This window comes from Dermochelys coriacea, chromosome 10 (genome assembly GCF_009764565.3).
Source record: "Dermochelys coriacea isolate rDerCor1 chromosome 10, rDerCor1.pri.v4, whole genome shotgun sequence".
In the NCBI taxonomy this organism is placed as follows: domain Eukaryota; kingdom Metazoa; phylum Chordata; order Testudines; family Dermochelyidae; genus Dermochelys; species Dermochelys coriacea.
Window position 1 is genome coordinate 33,981,070 of NC_050077.1, and position 14,386 is coordinate 33,995,455.

The 14,386-nt window shown below is 43.3% G+C and overlaps 1 protein-coding gene across 3 annotated transcripts in view; it reads right to left on the reverse strand.

Annotated features, from left to right (window-relative positions):
* The window catches only part of ADCY9 (adenylate cyclase 9), a 193,110-nt gene extending 186,051 nt beyond the window's left edge, over nucleotides 1–7,059 (reverse strand). For 2 of the 3 annotated variants that reach the window (XM_038419131.2, XM_038419130.2), the window contains exon 1: nucleotides 4,095–7,059. In XM_038419131.2, coding sequence (XP_038275059.1) covers nucleotides 4,095–5,796 — 1,702 coding nt within the window. In that variant the 5' untranslated portion in view covers nucleotides 5,797–7,059. The remainder of the gene's footprint in view (nucleotides 1–4,094) is intronic. The other variant, XM_043493204.1, reaches the window with a different exon arrangement.
* Nucleotides 7,060–14,386: the final 7,327 nt, after the last annotated feature.

Below are 14,386 nucleotides of genomic sequence, written 5' to 3' on the forward strand. Positions count from 1 at the left end.
AAACTGGTATCAATGCTGTTTCTTTATTCTGTTTTATTCATGTTCTTATGCCCACCTAACACTGTGGTATCCTGCCCCTGCAAAAAAGGTAATGAGGAGACAACACATTGCAGAAAATACACATCATAATAGCTCTCAGCACTGCTGTTATGAGGGAAAGGGACCATATCCAACACCCAGTGCACACAGGTATGATTTTGTTTTGTTTTAAAAACCACATACATACACACTTGTATTTACGTTTGCATATATGTAAAGAGCAATTAAGAAGATGTGAGATAGTTGCTGATCTATAACAAAAGAAGGGAGAAAAAAAACCTCTATATATTTCACATTTTTGTTATTAAACTAATTGTGCCATGAACAGGCTAGAGGGGGCACAAGTGAATGGCTCTAGAGAAAATGTTATTCATAGGTACCATCTTTCATCTCTACATCCAAGTTTCAATCCAAACAACTTTAATTTGAAAACTAGTCCATTTTCAAAATTTAATTAAAAGCAGGTTCTATGCCTACTTGAGTCCCTGCCAAATTTTGTGCTTTAAAAAAGTCACATTTCCTCATTTACCCTACTTCTTTTCTCTTTCACTGTTTGTGCAAGTCTTTCATATTGCGACAGGTGAAACTGACTACACATGTAGTACTGTCAAAGGCACAAAATACACGGAAAAAAACCCAACATTTTTCTTCTAATTTTTTTATAATATGTTTAAGTAAAAAAAAAAAAAAAATCAGAAAAACGTGGTATTTAAGTTGATAACATCCCTTTAAAAGACATTACCATCTAATCTCTGTTTGACAGGCTATGTATAAAATAGGTTAAATCCACTTCCTATATTGAGAGGGGTCCAGCTTAAGTGCCTCCACAAAATTTAACAGTAGCAATATTGCACAGAGAGGCAATGTTTCAGGCAGAAAAAACTCTTAAGCTATTTTAGGTCAATATTAATACCTTAGGTTTCAGAGTAGCAGCCATGTTAGTCTGTATTCGCAAAAAGAAAAGGAGTACTTGTGGCACCTTAGAGACTAACAAATTTATTAGAGCGTAAGCTTTCGTGAGCTACTTCATCAGATGCACTTGGTGGAAAAAAAATTTCCACCAAATGCATCCGATGAAGTGAGCTGTAGCTCACGAAAGCTTATACTCTAATAAATGTGTTAGTCTCTAAGGTGCCACAAGTACTGCTTTTCTTTTTATTAATACCTTAAACTCTGAAAAGAAAACCAAAAGGCAGCCAGTACAGACCGTGAAGCTCTTGTTGAATGTGCCCATAGCAGGATATTCTGGTTAACAAACAGGTTGCTGGTATTGCACTAGCTGTCAATTCTGAATGGATTTAATGTGTAACCCTGTGCACAGCACATTTTAGTAATCAAGACTGGAAGGGAGAAAGGCATGAATTACAGAGGCATGGTCACTTTGGAAAGAAAAGATTGCTAGCTCCTAGCGAGACACAAATGAAAAAAAAAAATCTTGGGCATCACAGACAAATGATCATCCAGAGATAACAAAAGGGATTCTAATCAGACTCTCATGATGCAAACGTGTGTGACATACACAACGCACATAAACAATCAGAGGGTCAGAATTTTTTTTACCATCTCTTCTTTATTACTTTTCCCCCAACCCAATAACATCACTTCTGTCTTATCTAGATGGAGCCTCAATCAATTTGTACTTGTCCACAACCTCCTAGTCACCACCAGACACTGTGAAAGGTACTGTAAGAGAGAGAGAGAGAGGAATCAATAGCTGAGTGTAATGAGCATATTGAAAATAATGCAACCGAATGCTTCCTTAGTAAACCTCCTAATGGCCTTCTCTACTTGTGTGAAGACAAAATGGAACCTCGAGGAAGGAGAGCAACTTCGAGGTAGAGCAATAATTGCTCTATACTCCACTTTGGAGGGAGGGATAGCTCAGTGGCTTGAGCACTGGCCTGCTAAACACAGGGTTGTGAGTTCAATCCTTGAGGGGGCCATTTAGGGATCGGGGCAAAAATTAGGGATTGGTCCTGCTTTGAGCAGGAGGTTCGACTAGATGACCTCCTGAGGTCCCTTCCAACCCTGATATTCTATGATCTCCTCGGAAGATAACAAATTCACATAAGAGCAGCAGCATCAACTTTCATTGTCATGCACAAGTGTATGAATACCACATTGTGATCAGTGGCTCTGAAGGTAGCAGATAAACCTAATAAGACCAGCAAGGGGATTTAATCTTCATCCATTACTATATCATCATCCACCAACACAAGGACAGCCTTTGAACTATACCTAGCTAAGTACACAGTTTGACAACAATCAAGGAAACAGAGTTGTTTATCCACAACCTTTCCAATAAACTTTACCAGAAAGGCCAGAGTCAATGAAGGTCAGTAATGGGACAGCTTTTCCAATATATGACTTTTTTAAAAGTATATTCTTGCCTATCCCTCTTTAAATGAAGCTTAAAGATTTCAGTATCCTCAGCTGTCAATTGGATCAACATTTTTTACCAGCATTAAGTAAAATAAAAATCCCTGACCCAAACTCTGAGTAAAATAAGAAGCCCCCATTCTGCTTCAGTGCCTCCAGCTGTGCCTTCAGAGCCTCCAACCATCTGTGTTACCACTTATTTCTCCCTCTAGCACCCCTTCCATCTACACTTCACATGTCATTACCTGAGCATCACATCTGTAAGGACAAATAAGTTAATGTTCTCATCAAGAAAATGGGTAATATTTTCACCATAACAGCTATCTGCCATATGTGATTTTACTTTGCCACTCTGCTCATCTATTATACCAACTCACTGTCACTCACTCTACTACCCCATTGTTTTGCACTACTCTCCTAACTTTCATATTCACTGGCCTGTCCATGATCCTTCTGACCTTACTTCTCACCTTTATTACCACCAATAATCAACCTTCTTTCTTTCTCCATCATAGCCCACCCATATTGTTCCCACAAGTTCTGCCCCTTCATGTCCTCCACAAGCTCTTATGTACAATGAAGAAATAGAAGAATGGGAAAAATCATGCTAAACCTAAACAATCTCAAATACTTTTTATTTTCCGCTACATTCCACTCCCGCGCTCATTTTATTATTATCCAATTTCAACTTTAAACTCTGCAGGGCAAAGAATGCATCTGCACCACTCACATGACATTGTAGAAACCCAAAACGCTTGTGATGTATGCACTCACAATGGCAGAGTTTTAGATATCAGAAAAGATATATGTTCAAAGACAGATGCAGTTAAATCTAAAATACTTCGATCATTTCTACATGCACTCTCAAGCATTCTTATACAAAAAAAAATCAAGGATTTCTATTTAAAATGATCACCAAAGAAAAAGTAAATATTAGACATCCATATAAACAATGAAAGATATTGGAGAGATCTATTTTTCCTCTGTTAATAGCAAGTTTGTATTTGTTACTTGTACCTGAACTTTTCTTAGAGCCACAAAGATTAGAGCATTTATCAGCTCAGTTAACTACCTTGAGTAGTTTTTTCAAACCCCAAGCTTTAACTCCACAACTGTAACAGCTTGCTATCAAACTATACACACTGCTCAGTTTTCTTCTATGAATCCATGTCATTTCCCACCAAAATGCCTAGTCAGATAGGTAAATAACTAGCGCTAACTCACTTTTTTTTTTTTTTAAAACAGTGGTTAAAATCCAAGTTTCAGTACCAAAACCTCACAATTTTTATATATAAGCCTGCTAAAAAACCACACATGCCTTATGTATGGCACATGAAGTTAATTAGGAAGATGTCACACTGTATTGAAACAAGAACATTTTGTTGAATAATGAAGACATTTAAGTTTACTTTCTATTATGAGACATTCCTTCAGGGGAGTTCTTAAGGAATTTTGAAGTCAGCAAATATTGCAAGTTCTTTAAAAGTTCTTTCACACCCGCCACCCCTGCTTGAAGTGTCACATTCTGCAGTTTCTGTTATGTTGCTGAGTTCAAGCTTGTACTGGTAAATGTAAAAGTTACTCAATTTGCCTAGGTCAGTAAAGCATACGTCAGTTAACAGGAAACCTTGTACATTCCGCCTCATTGAAGATTCATTACAAAATAAAGCACATACCTTTTAACTGGTCAGCTACCACGCTCTGGCCAACTCGTTCAATCACCTTTCCATCCTCCATTTCGTAACGGTCATCCAAATATTTGGCAGTAGCTTCCGAAATATGGACCTTGCCAGCCACCCCCAGCTGCTCCATTAGATTGGCCAAGTTGACATCATTGGACCACACATCAAACTTAAACCTCCTCATCCCCAAAATGCCACAAAGGACTGTCCCAGTGTGAACTCCAACTCTCATGTTCACCATTTCTGTTTTCTCTTGGCAAAACTGCTCTATGGCTTTAATCATACCCAATCCCATCTCAATGCAGCAATAGGCATGATCCGCTCGGGGCTCTGGGCATCCTGCTACACAATAATAACAGTCTCCCAAAGTACTTATCTTCTCACATTTGGTATCCTCACACAGACGGTCAAAGCGGCCGAACAGATCGTTCAAAAGCCCCACCAATGCATGGGCAGATTTGTTTGCACTCATTTTAGTAAAGCCAACAATATCCGCAAACAAAATACTCACTTGTTCAATCTGCTGCATTTTAAAAGGACGGAATATAATGGGGGTTTTCTGTATGGAGGGTTTTTTCTTCCTGTTTTTGGGGCTTGAGGTGGAATGACGTTTGACTGAGTTCTCACTTTCATCATCCCCCTGTTTCATTAAGTCATCAGCTATTATTCTTGGCATCACAGAATGAATCATCCTCTCTTTCAGTGCTTTTTCCACTTCCAAATCTTTTCCATGCATGATTGATTGCCCCACTTTCAAGAATGTGCTCCTTGATCTGACTTCAGACATGATAAATAAATGAATACCAATAGCATGGATACAGATGTGAAGCAAGGCTTTACTCAGCAATTCCCAGTAAATTACACTGGCTCCAAAGGGTGCAAAGCAGTCTTCATCACTGAAATGATAACCAAAGGTTTCAAAAAGGACTGAATAGGATAGTCCCAGAAACAAGCTTAAATACAAAGGTAAGTGCATTACTGCGTAGAGCAACAAGAGCACTTCAACACACATAGAAAAACTGCCTACTTGAGAAAGGCAAGTGTCGGTGGCTCTCACAGGGGGAGTATGATTGGATGTGTCATCACTTCCTGAGATAGGTGTCAAAACTTGGAACTGTGGAGCCAGAGTCAAAATAAAAACGAGGAGGGTGAGGATCAGTGAAGTCCACACATAATGCTGGGCATAGGTCTTAGTGAAAGTGAACAGAAAAAATGCTACACATACTAAGAGGAAGCACAGAGCTGGCACCATGAAGACAATCAGTTTCTCTCTCATGTGGATTCCAAAATATAAACCCCAGAGGAGACAGGCCACACCTATGTAGAAAAGGGCATAGCGAAACCTACGCTGGGTCTGCGGGAAGCATCTCTCCATACAGGCCTCTTCCAGATTGTTGGAGTCAAACTTGGGGTTCCACCACTTGGAGGAGGCTCTCTCAAAAAGCTGAGGCAGCTTCTTCTTGCGCAAACCTGCACCACTGCTTCCCCCTCCTCCTGTTGCTCTGCGGGCACCTCCGGACTCCCCAGAGCTGCTACAGCTGGAGGAGATGCTGTACTTGCAATGCTTGGAAGAGGAACAACCCTGGTGCTGTTTGGGGTTGATTCTGACCATCACACTGTTACTGTCTCCACTGGAGTCGCAGCTCACCTCAGTGCTGTGGTGATGCAGTAACTGCTGGTGCGGTGGGGAAGCCATGTTGTCAAATTTTCTTTAAGCGCTTTAGGAGATGGGTCCTTAGGACTTTAAAAACAATAAATAGAGTGATACTTTAACTTTCTGACTTGGGGCTTTTCCTAGGACAGTTGTTTTTAAATTCCTTGAGAAATCACTGCCTGTTTAAAGAAACCGCCAGGCAAGTCCACAGGTTTCAGTTACTCATCCTTCAAACAGGGCAAGACAAACAGGAGACTGGGACCTAGACAGGCCCACATATTCCAATCTAAGGCTGTAGTAGGTATGTCCAGCTGCCTGTCCACAAACTGGGGGCGATTTGTTCTAAGTTAGTTGCAGTTTTGCGGTCACTCCCCAGGTCCTTTCCAATAAGTGCAGATCACTCTCGGGAGAGCGACAAGCAGCCCCCTTCGGGAAAGGGCCTCTTCCCCATCTTTTTTGCAGCTCACCGCAGAGGACGAGGAAGGGGGAAAGCCCCGTGCCTCCCGAGGCCAGGCGTGTTAGCAGCGTGTGGCTCTCACCGTGGCCGCACCATCCCCAGTCCTGACGCTGACGCGGAGGAACAAGCCCGACTTGGCCCTGTCTGGCTCCCGCCCGCAGCCCGCGCTGCTCCGGCAGAGCCGAGGCGGTCCAGCGCCTGGTGCCGGGTTAGTTTCTTCGTCCCCGAAGTTCCCCCCGCGCCGGCAGCCTCGGGACGCCTGGGAGACGCCGCCGCCACGCTGTGGTGCGGCAGCCGCCGGCCTGTGCTGCTCCCTGCCGCCCCCAGGGGCTGGCGCGGCCGTTCGCACTCGCCGGGGTGGGGGCTCCACTCCCACCGGTGGGGCCTTCGGCCTCGGAGCCGCCCCGCTCTCTCCTGACGGGCTCCCGGCGCGCAGGGACCGGCCGGGGGAAGGGGAGTCGGCCCCCGCAGTCCCGCCGTGGAGCGGCAGCCCCCTCAGCCACCGGCCGCCCGGCTCCACCAAGGCCAGGCGCAGGCGCCGCCGGCCGGGCTCACCACTTGGGGCGGCCGCCGCCTCCGCTCGTGTCCCTGGCGGCCCCGGCTCCCTGCTGGCGAGTTAATTCAATTACCCTCCCGGCGGGGAGGCGCCGCGGGCAAGGAGCTCCTCCAGGCAGGGCCGGGGCGCCGGGCCCGGGGCTGCCGGCTCAGGCGCGGCCGAGGGAGCGCGGGTGCAAAGGGGTGCGGGTCGCCGCCGCCGCCGCCGCCACCATCTTCTGCCGCGGGCTGTCACTGAACGGGCTGAGGGCTCGCGCGGCGGCGCTCGTGCTCGTGCCCGTGCCACCCTCCCCCGTGGCGAGAAAGCGGGCGGGCGCGCGCCCCACAGACGGAGCGGGAGAGGGGGTGGGGGGGCGAGCCCGGTCAGCGGGCGGTGCTGGCGCTAGCGCACGCGCCCGCCCCCGCCCCCAACTCGTGTCTCGCGCACCGCCGCCCTCGCCATCCGGGGCAGGGGCCGCTGGGCCCGGGCGGCGCCCCCAGGCTGGGGCGGAGGGGGCCCGGCTGGATGCCTCCCTCCCCTGGCGAAGCGCTCAGGCTGCGGCCCCCGACCCAGACCCTCCGCCCCCTGTGCGCACAGCCTGCCGCAAACGAGGGGCGCCCTAGCCTCGCGGGTCCCGCCGGCCCTGCGGAGAGACTGGGCGAACTGCCTCCCGCCCGCCCAGTCCCACCGTGTCCGGCGGGGCGCACGGAGCCCGGGTGAACGCACCGGGGGTCCCGCCCGTGCCAGGGAGAGGCGCTTGGTCCTGCACAGCCCGGATCGTCAGGATAGGCCAGGAGGAAGAAATTCGGTTTGACCCTCAGATTCTAGGCTGTGTGAGCTGGGCAGTTAGAAAGCCATTTCCTTGGAAAGGAAGCGTGTTTGGTATAGTACCAGTCCCCGACCCTACATCGGGAAATCCAGGCTGCTATTTTTAGAGAGTAACATTTTGCTCTAGAACCATTCTTTGAGGCATAGACCTGAGTTCTTTTCTTGGTTTAAACTTGCTGTGTGACCTTAAGCGAGTCATCTCTCTGGCCCGGATCCACACATGGAGCTCGGCTAGGCTCCTAACTTTCAGTAATTTCAATGGAAATTATGAGTCTCAATACCTTTCTGGAGCTGTGTTTCAGTTTCTTTGTCATTAAAATGGGTACAATAAAATGCTCACCTACCTTCACAAGAGAATGGTGAGGTTAATTAATTAATGTTTGTAAAGCTCCTCTTCCTAAAATGGTGACTGTTACACCTTTGCAAAGTATTGCTATTTTATTTATTATGGGGGCATTCTGCAGCCTGAGTTCCCTTTTCTGTTACTTGGGCTACAACCACAAATCCTCATGCCACCTTACTTACATATCTCAGTACTCTTGGCAGACCCCCTGAACCTGTTTGTTTCTCCCACTAAAGAGAAAATAGTCGTCTTAGAACCAATAATTTATTCAACAAGAGAAAATAGATTTTATTTTTTTATTTTTAAAAATGGTCAGGCAGAAATTCACTCTTAGAACAGTCAGAGATAATAACCAGGATCTCACTCATCATTTTAGGTGGATTTCTCTGTCATTTTTCTTGCCTTAACCAAGAAGTGAGCTGTAGCTCACGAAAGCTTATGCTCTAATAAATTTGTTAGTCTCTAAGGTGCCACAAGTACTCCTTTTCTTTTTACTTTATTAGTTGTATTTGTACCTGAACCCTGTTTCATTCTCAATAGAATTTACTACCTTACAGATAATTTTTTGACAGGGAAAGAGATTCTATTTGCATAATTAAATGAAGTGCACAACAGCAAACAATTTCACTTTTCCATCTCCTCAACACAGTGAGAGAATTAACTAGAAATTAAACTTTTTTCATTTGCCCTTTCCCTTCCTTCAGCTCTTTAGAATGTAACTGACAGTGTCCTCCTCACACACACTCTACCATGAATTCTGTTATCTCTTCCTTCCTGATGGTTCACATTTTTACCTCCCCACTGGCTTCTCTGCTGTTGTCACTGCATTTTCTTCATTTTTTCCCTTTTCTTTCCAACTGTCCATTTTCCATCTGCTAGTCCCAACTATCACTCTCAAATCTCACTCCCAAAATGCCCAGCCCCACCTGCCATTCCCAACTGTCACTTCCAACCATCCTACTGCCATGCCTAACTTCTCAGTTCCCATTTCCCACTCAAGCTGCCCAGTTCCTGTTGTTCCCATATATCTAACATTCACAACTTTCATTTGCAGCTGCCCAGCATCCATCTGTTCCTCACAGATGTCAATTTCCTACTGACCATTCCCCAGCTGTCCCCTTCCCAAATGGCCGATTCCATCTGTCAAGCCCTAATGGAAGGAATCTCCTTGTCCCAATATTCTGTCCCTGTTGCTGTTACAAGGATATCAACCAAACATTCTCCTCATTGTTTGAGTAGCAAAGAATCTCCCTCCATGTGCATTAATTATAATGAAGTCTTTGAAGAGGAAGACAGTGAGTTTTATCTATTTCCTTTTAACTTGTTTAGCAATTGTGCAATAAAAGGATGTCACAATACTAAAATACAATTTGCTAAAAAAAACTGCCCTTTCTGAGGCTCTTAGATACCATGACAGTCCACAATGAGCAATTAAGATGAAATGATTATTACTATTATAACTGACCCTATTATTATAGATAATAGCTTCTGTGATCAATATCTTACAATGAAGACTGGGAGTATCACTCTTATATAAACCAAGTTATCAAGAAAGAAATCCCTCAGCTCAGGAAGCAAGGAAGCAATGTGGCTTTCAGAGTTTAACTGTTAATTGGTATATTTACTCAAACCCTGGTGCTACCTTTAGAATTGTTTGCGTTCACATCTTTACCTCACACATGAAGGTAAATACCATTCATCATGGAACCCTCAAGCCATGGAGAAATCATTAAATTAAAAGATAATGCAGAAACTTGGGGTAAAGTTCCCGCTCAGAAAAGGTTCAGAAACTAGTGACATGGGGGTTTAAATATAAAATGTCTAATTTCCTACAGGATCTGATGGAAAACAGCTGCATTGGATGGGAATACATACTGAATTATTTTAAAAAATACTATAAGATTTATGTTGTTGGAGAGATTAGGTGATTAGAACTTTGGGATGGAAGACATCCTGAAGCTGAAAAAGTTTGTTAGTGGCAAGGGGCTACACTTTGGGAGGGGTTCACATTTTGTGATAACTTTTCCAGTCTGCCCTGTAGATCCTTATTTAATTGCCAAATAGCTACTTTCAACCAAAGATGGTGGGACAACTCTGCCAAGTTCTGGTATAGTTGTGCCAGCTTGGGAGAAAAGGGGGAAAAGGAAGGTGATTTTGATGGGGCCAGAATTTCATCCACTTTCTTTAGTTCATTATGATTAAGGAACAGTTGGTGATAAATAAAATGCTGGTCATTCCTGATGTAGTAAAGGATGAGGACTCTGATTTTGATTTTCTGTGTATTACTTAAAACTTGTTTGGATGACACTGTTGGACTAATCATGGTGCAGTTATCTACAGCTGGGTATTCAGTGCCCCATGAACCAAAGGGACCTAGAAAGGAGGTAGTGTGCCCTTACTGGCTGAATCCAGCCATAAGTGTAGGAGATGTCCCAGCCCATGTCTAGAACTGAGAGAGCCTTTCTGTCTTCTGTGAGAGTCCTGGGCTGGGGGGTTAGGATGGGACTTGCTTTAGTTTACCAAGTATCCACCAAAGTGCTGGATGAGCTGATTACATTCTTCAGTTGTGCTGCAGTGATATCACAAAGGTTAATTGTACTCAGTGACCTTAATTTTTCATAGAGATGATATTCTGAGACAGGTCTGGATTTCCTGTCCACCATGACAACCACAGAATTTTCCCAGGTAGTTGTAGACTCAAGCCCTAAGATACAACTGCATTTTCTCCAATCCCTCAGACAGAGACAAACACCTGCAAGATCTTTATCAAGCATTCTTAAAACTACAATACTCACCCGGAAACAGATTGACAGAGCGAGACGGGTACCCAGAAGTCACTTACTACAGGACAGACCCAACAAGGAAAATAACAGAAAACCACTGGCCATCACTTCCAGCCCCCAGCTAAAACCTCTCCAGCACATCATCAACGATCTACAATCTATCCTGGAAAATGATCCCTCACTCTCACAGACATTGGGAGGCAGGCCAGTCCTTGCTTACAGACAGCCCCCCAACCTGAAGCAAATACTCACCAGCAACTACACACCACACCACAGAAACACTAACCCAGGAACCAATCCCTGTAACAAACCATGTTGCCTACTCTGTCCCCATATCTACTCTAGCGACACCATCAGAGGATCCAACCCCATCAGACACACCATTGGGCTCATTCACCTGCACATCTACTAATGTGATATATGCCATCATGTGCCAGCAGTGTCCCTCTGCCATGTACATTGGCCAAACCCAACAGTCTCTACATAAAAGAATAAAGACACAAATCAGACATCAGGAATGGTAATGTACAAAAGCAGTAGGAGAACACTTCAATCTCCCTGGACATTCAATGACAGATTTAAAAGTAGCCATCCTTCAACAAAAAACCTCAAAAACAGACTTCAAAGAGAAACTTCAGAGCTACAATTCATTTGCAAATTTAACACCATTAATTTGGGCTTGAATAGGGACTGGGAGTGGCTGGCTCACTACAAAAGCAATTTTCCCTCTCGTGGTATTGACACCTCCTCATCAGTTATTGGAAGTGGACCACATCTACCATGAGTGAATTGGCCTTGTCAGCACCGGTTCTCCACTTGTAAGGTAACTCCCTTCTCTTCATGTGCCAGTGTATTTATGCCTGTATCTGCAATTTTCACTCCATGCATCTGAAGAAGTGGGTTTTTTACCCACAAAAGCTTATGCCCAAACAAACCTGTTAGTCTTTAAGGTGCCACCAGACTCCTCGTTGTTTTTGCAGACTATTGGACGCTATACCTATATCAGGGACCAACCATTACCTCCTGAGCTAGGGCACATCTGTCCTGTTGCGACAAGGGATTTGTATTGATCTGTCCTCAGAGGCTAATGCAACCAGAGGATTTTCAGAGGGCTTTCAGAGAGAATGTTGTTCCTATACAGCCCGTTTTCTTGAGATTTTGGTAGGACTTTATAATATTCTTTTGATCTCCATCAGTACGGTAGTCCCTAGGCTTCCTGTTCCCCAGCCTTGGCACACTAGTTTAAAGATGACCTGCCGCAAATGAAATGAAGACCCACATTTGTTCTGAAATACCCCAAATTTGTTGACCTTATGGGCATACTGAAAAGTCCATCTGTTTGTTTTGGCTTTTGGGGAAGGCTCTTGGATATGAATGGTATGATGTATGTTTTGCTGATTTGAATTACTAGTTGGTTAAGATCGTTTAATTTTTATAGGTTCACAGATTCTAAGGCCAGAAGGGACCATTGTAATCATCTATTCTGACCTTCTCTATAACACGAGCCATATAGCACTTTCCCAGAATAAATCCCTAGAGCATACATTTTAGAAAAATATCCAATATTGATTTAAAAATTGCCAGTGCTGGAGAATCCACCATGACCCTTGGGTAATTGTTCCAATGGTTAATTACTCTCACTATTAAAAATATATCCCATATTTTCAGTCTGAAATTGTCTAGCTTCAACTTTCTGCCATTAGATCCTTTTATACCTTTCTGTGCTAGATTGAAGAGTCTATAATCAAATATTTGTTTCTCCATATAGATACCTATAAATTGTGATCAAGTCACTGCTTAACCTTTTATTTGTTAAACTAAATAGATGGAGCTCCTTTCATGTTTCATATAGGGCAGGTTTTCTAATCCTTTAATCATTCTCGTGGCTCTTCTCTGAACCCTCTCCAATTTATCAACATCCTCCTTGAATTGTGGGCACCATATTTAGACACAGTATTCCAGCAGTAGTTACACCAACAACAAACAGAGGTAAAAACAACACCTCTGGTCCTACACAAGATTCTACTGTTTCTGCATCCAAGGATCACAACCCTTTTGGCCACAGCATGCTCCTGGGAACTCATGTTCAGCTGATTATCCACCAGGACTCCCAAGTCTTTTTCAGAGTCACTGCTTCCCAGGATAGAGTCACACATCGTGTAAGTATAGGAAAAAAGAATGTAGACCAGATATATACATTTACATGTAGTCATTTAAAAACACATATTGTTTGATTGGGCTATGCTTACCAAGCAATCCAGATCACACTACCAGTGACCTGTCCTATTCATTATTTACTACTCCCCCGATTTTAGTCTGCAAACTTTATTACTGATGATTTTATGTTGTTTTCTTCTAGGTCTTTGATAAAAAGATTAAATAGTGTAAGGCCAAGAACCAATCTCTGTGGAACCTTACTGGAAACATACCCACTCAATGATGAATCTCTGTTTACAGTTACACTTTGAGACTTATCAGGTTGCCAGCTTTTAATTCAGTTAATGTGTGTCATATTAATTTTATATTGTACTAATTTTTTAATCAGAATGTTGTGTGGTACCAAGTCCAAGAAGTCCAAGTATATTATACCAACATTACCGTTAATCAAGCAAACTTGTGATCTCATAAATATCAAGTCAGTTTGACGGGATCAATATTCCATGTTGGTGTGATGCTTCCTGAGGTTGCCCAGGGGTCACCTCGCTACCATCTGCCCTTAACATAAGGAAGACTTGCCTAGGGGTGTGCAGCACATTTCATTAAGGTGTGCACCCAGGGTAATTTTTTTTTTTTAAAAGGTGAACATTTATTGAATACTCAATCAAAAAGGACATTATTTTTATTCAAACAAACTAAAGAAACTAAAACTTAACTTATTTTTTTTAAATTAACAACTAAACTTTACTTAAAAATACAAACTTAAAAAATGAGACACAAAATACCAAATTTTTGCTGTAGTGATAACCAGGCATATACAAAGATACAGTCAATTTTCATGATCTTTATCTTTAACCAGATAATGAGCTAACTCAGATTGACTAAAAAAGATTAAGGTTTCTTCATCTTCGTGTCCTAGAGAATGAGACATCGCTCACCAGGTGTTATGGACATAAATTCCTCAATCGCATCATTGTAATTAACTGACTAAGCCAATTCTTGTTCAATGTACAAAATCATGAGTGAGTCGAGGCACTGTTGGGACATTGTACTTCTTAGTTTGTTTTTTACATGTGCTAGTTTCGAAAAGGCTCTTTCACATGAACAGCTTGTAACAGGTAAGACTGGAAAGCATTGAATAGATTTGTAAAAGGCCTGGAACATGGAAGACCGATCCGATTCCGTTAGCCAATCAAGCTACTCTCTGGTGGTGTTCGTAGTGCTACCTTTAGGAATAGATCCATCATAACTGCAAAGCAATCTGACTTCAGCTTCCAACTCATCCAAGGACACTTTAAATTTGTTAAAAGAAAAGGAGTACTTGTGGCACCTTAGAGACTAACAAATTTATTAGAGCATAAGCTTTCGTGAGCTACAGCTCACTTCATCGGATGCATTTGATGCATCCGATGAAGTGAGCTGTAGCTCACGAAAGCTTATGCTCTAATAAATTTGTTAGTCTCTAAGGTGCCACAAGTACTCCTTTTCTTTTTGCGAATACAGACTAACACGGCTGCTACTCTGAAACC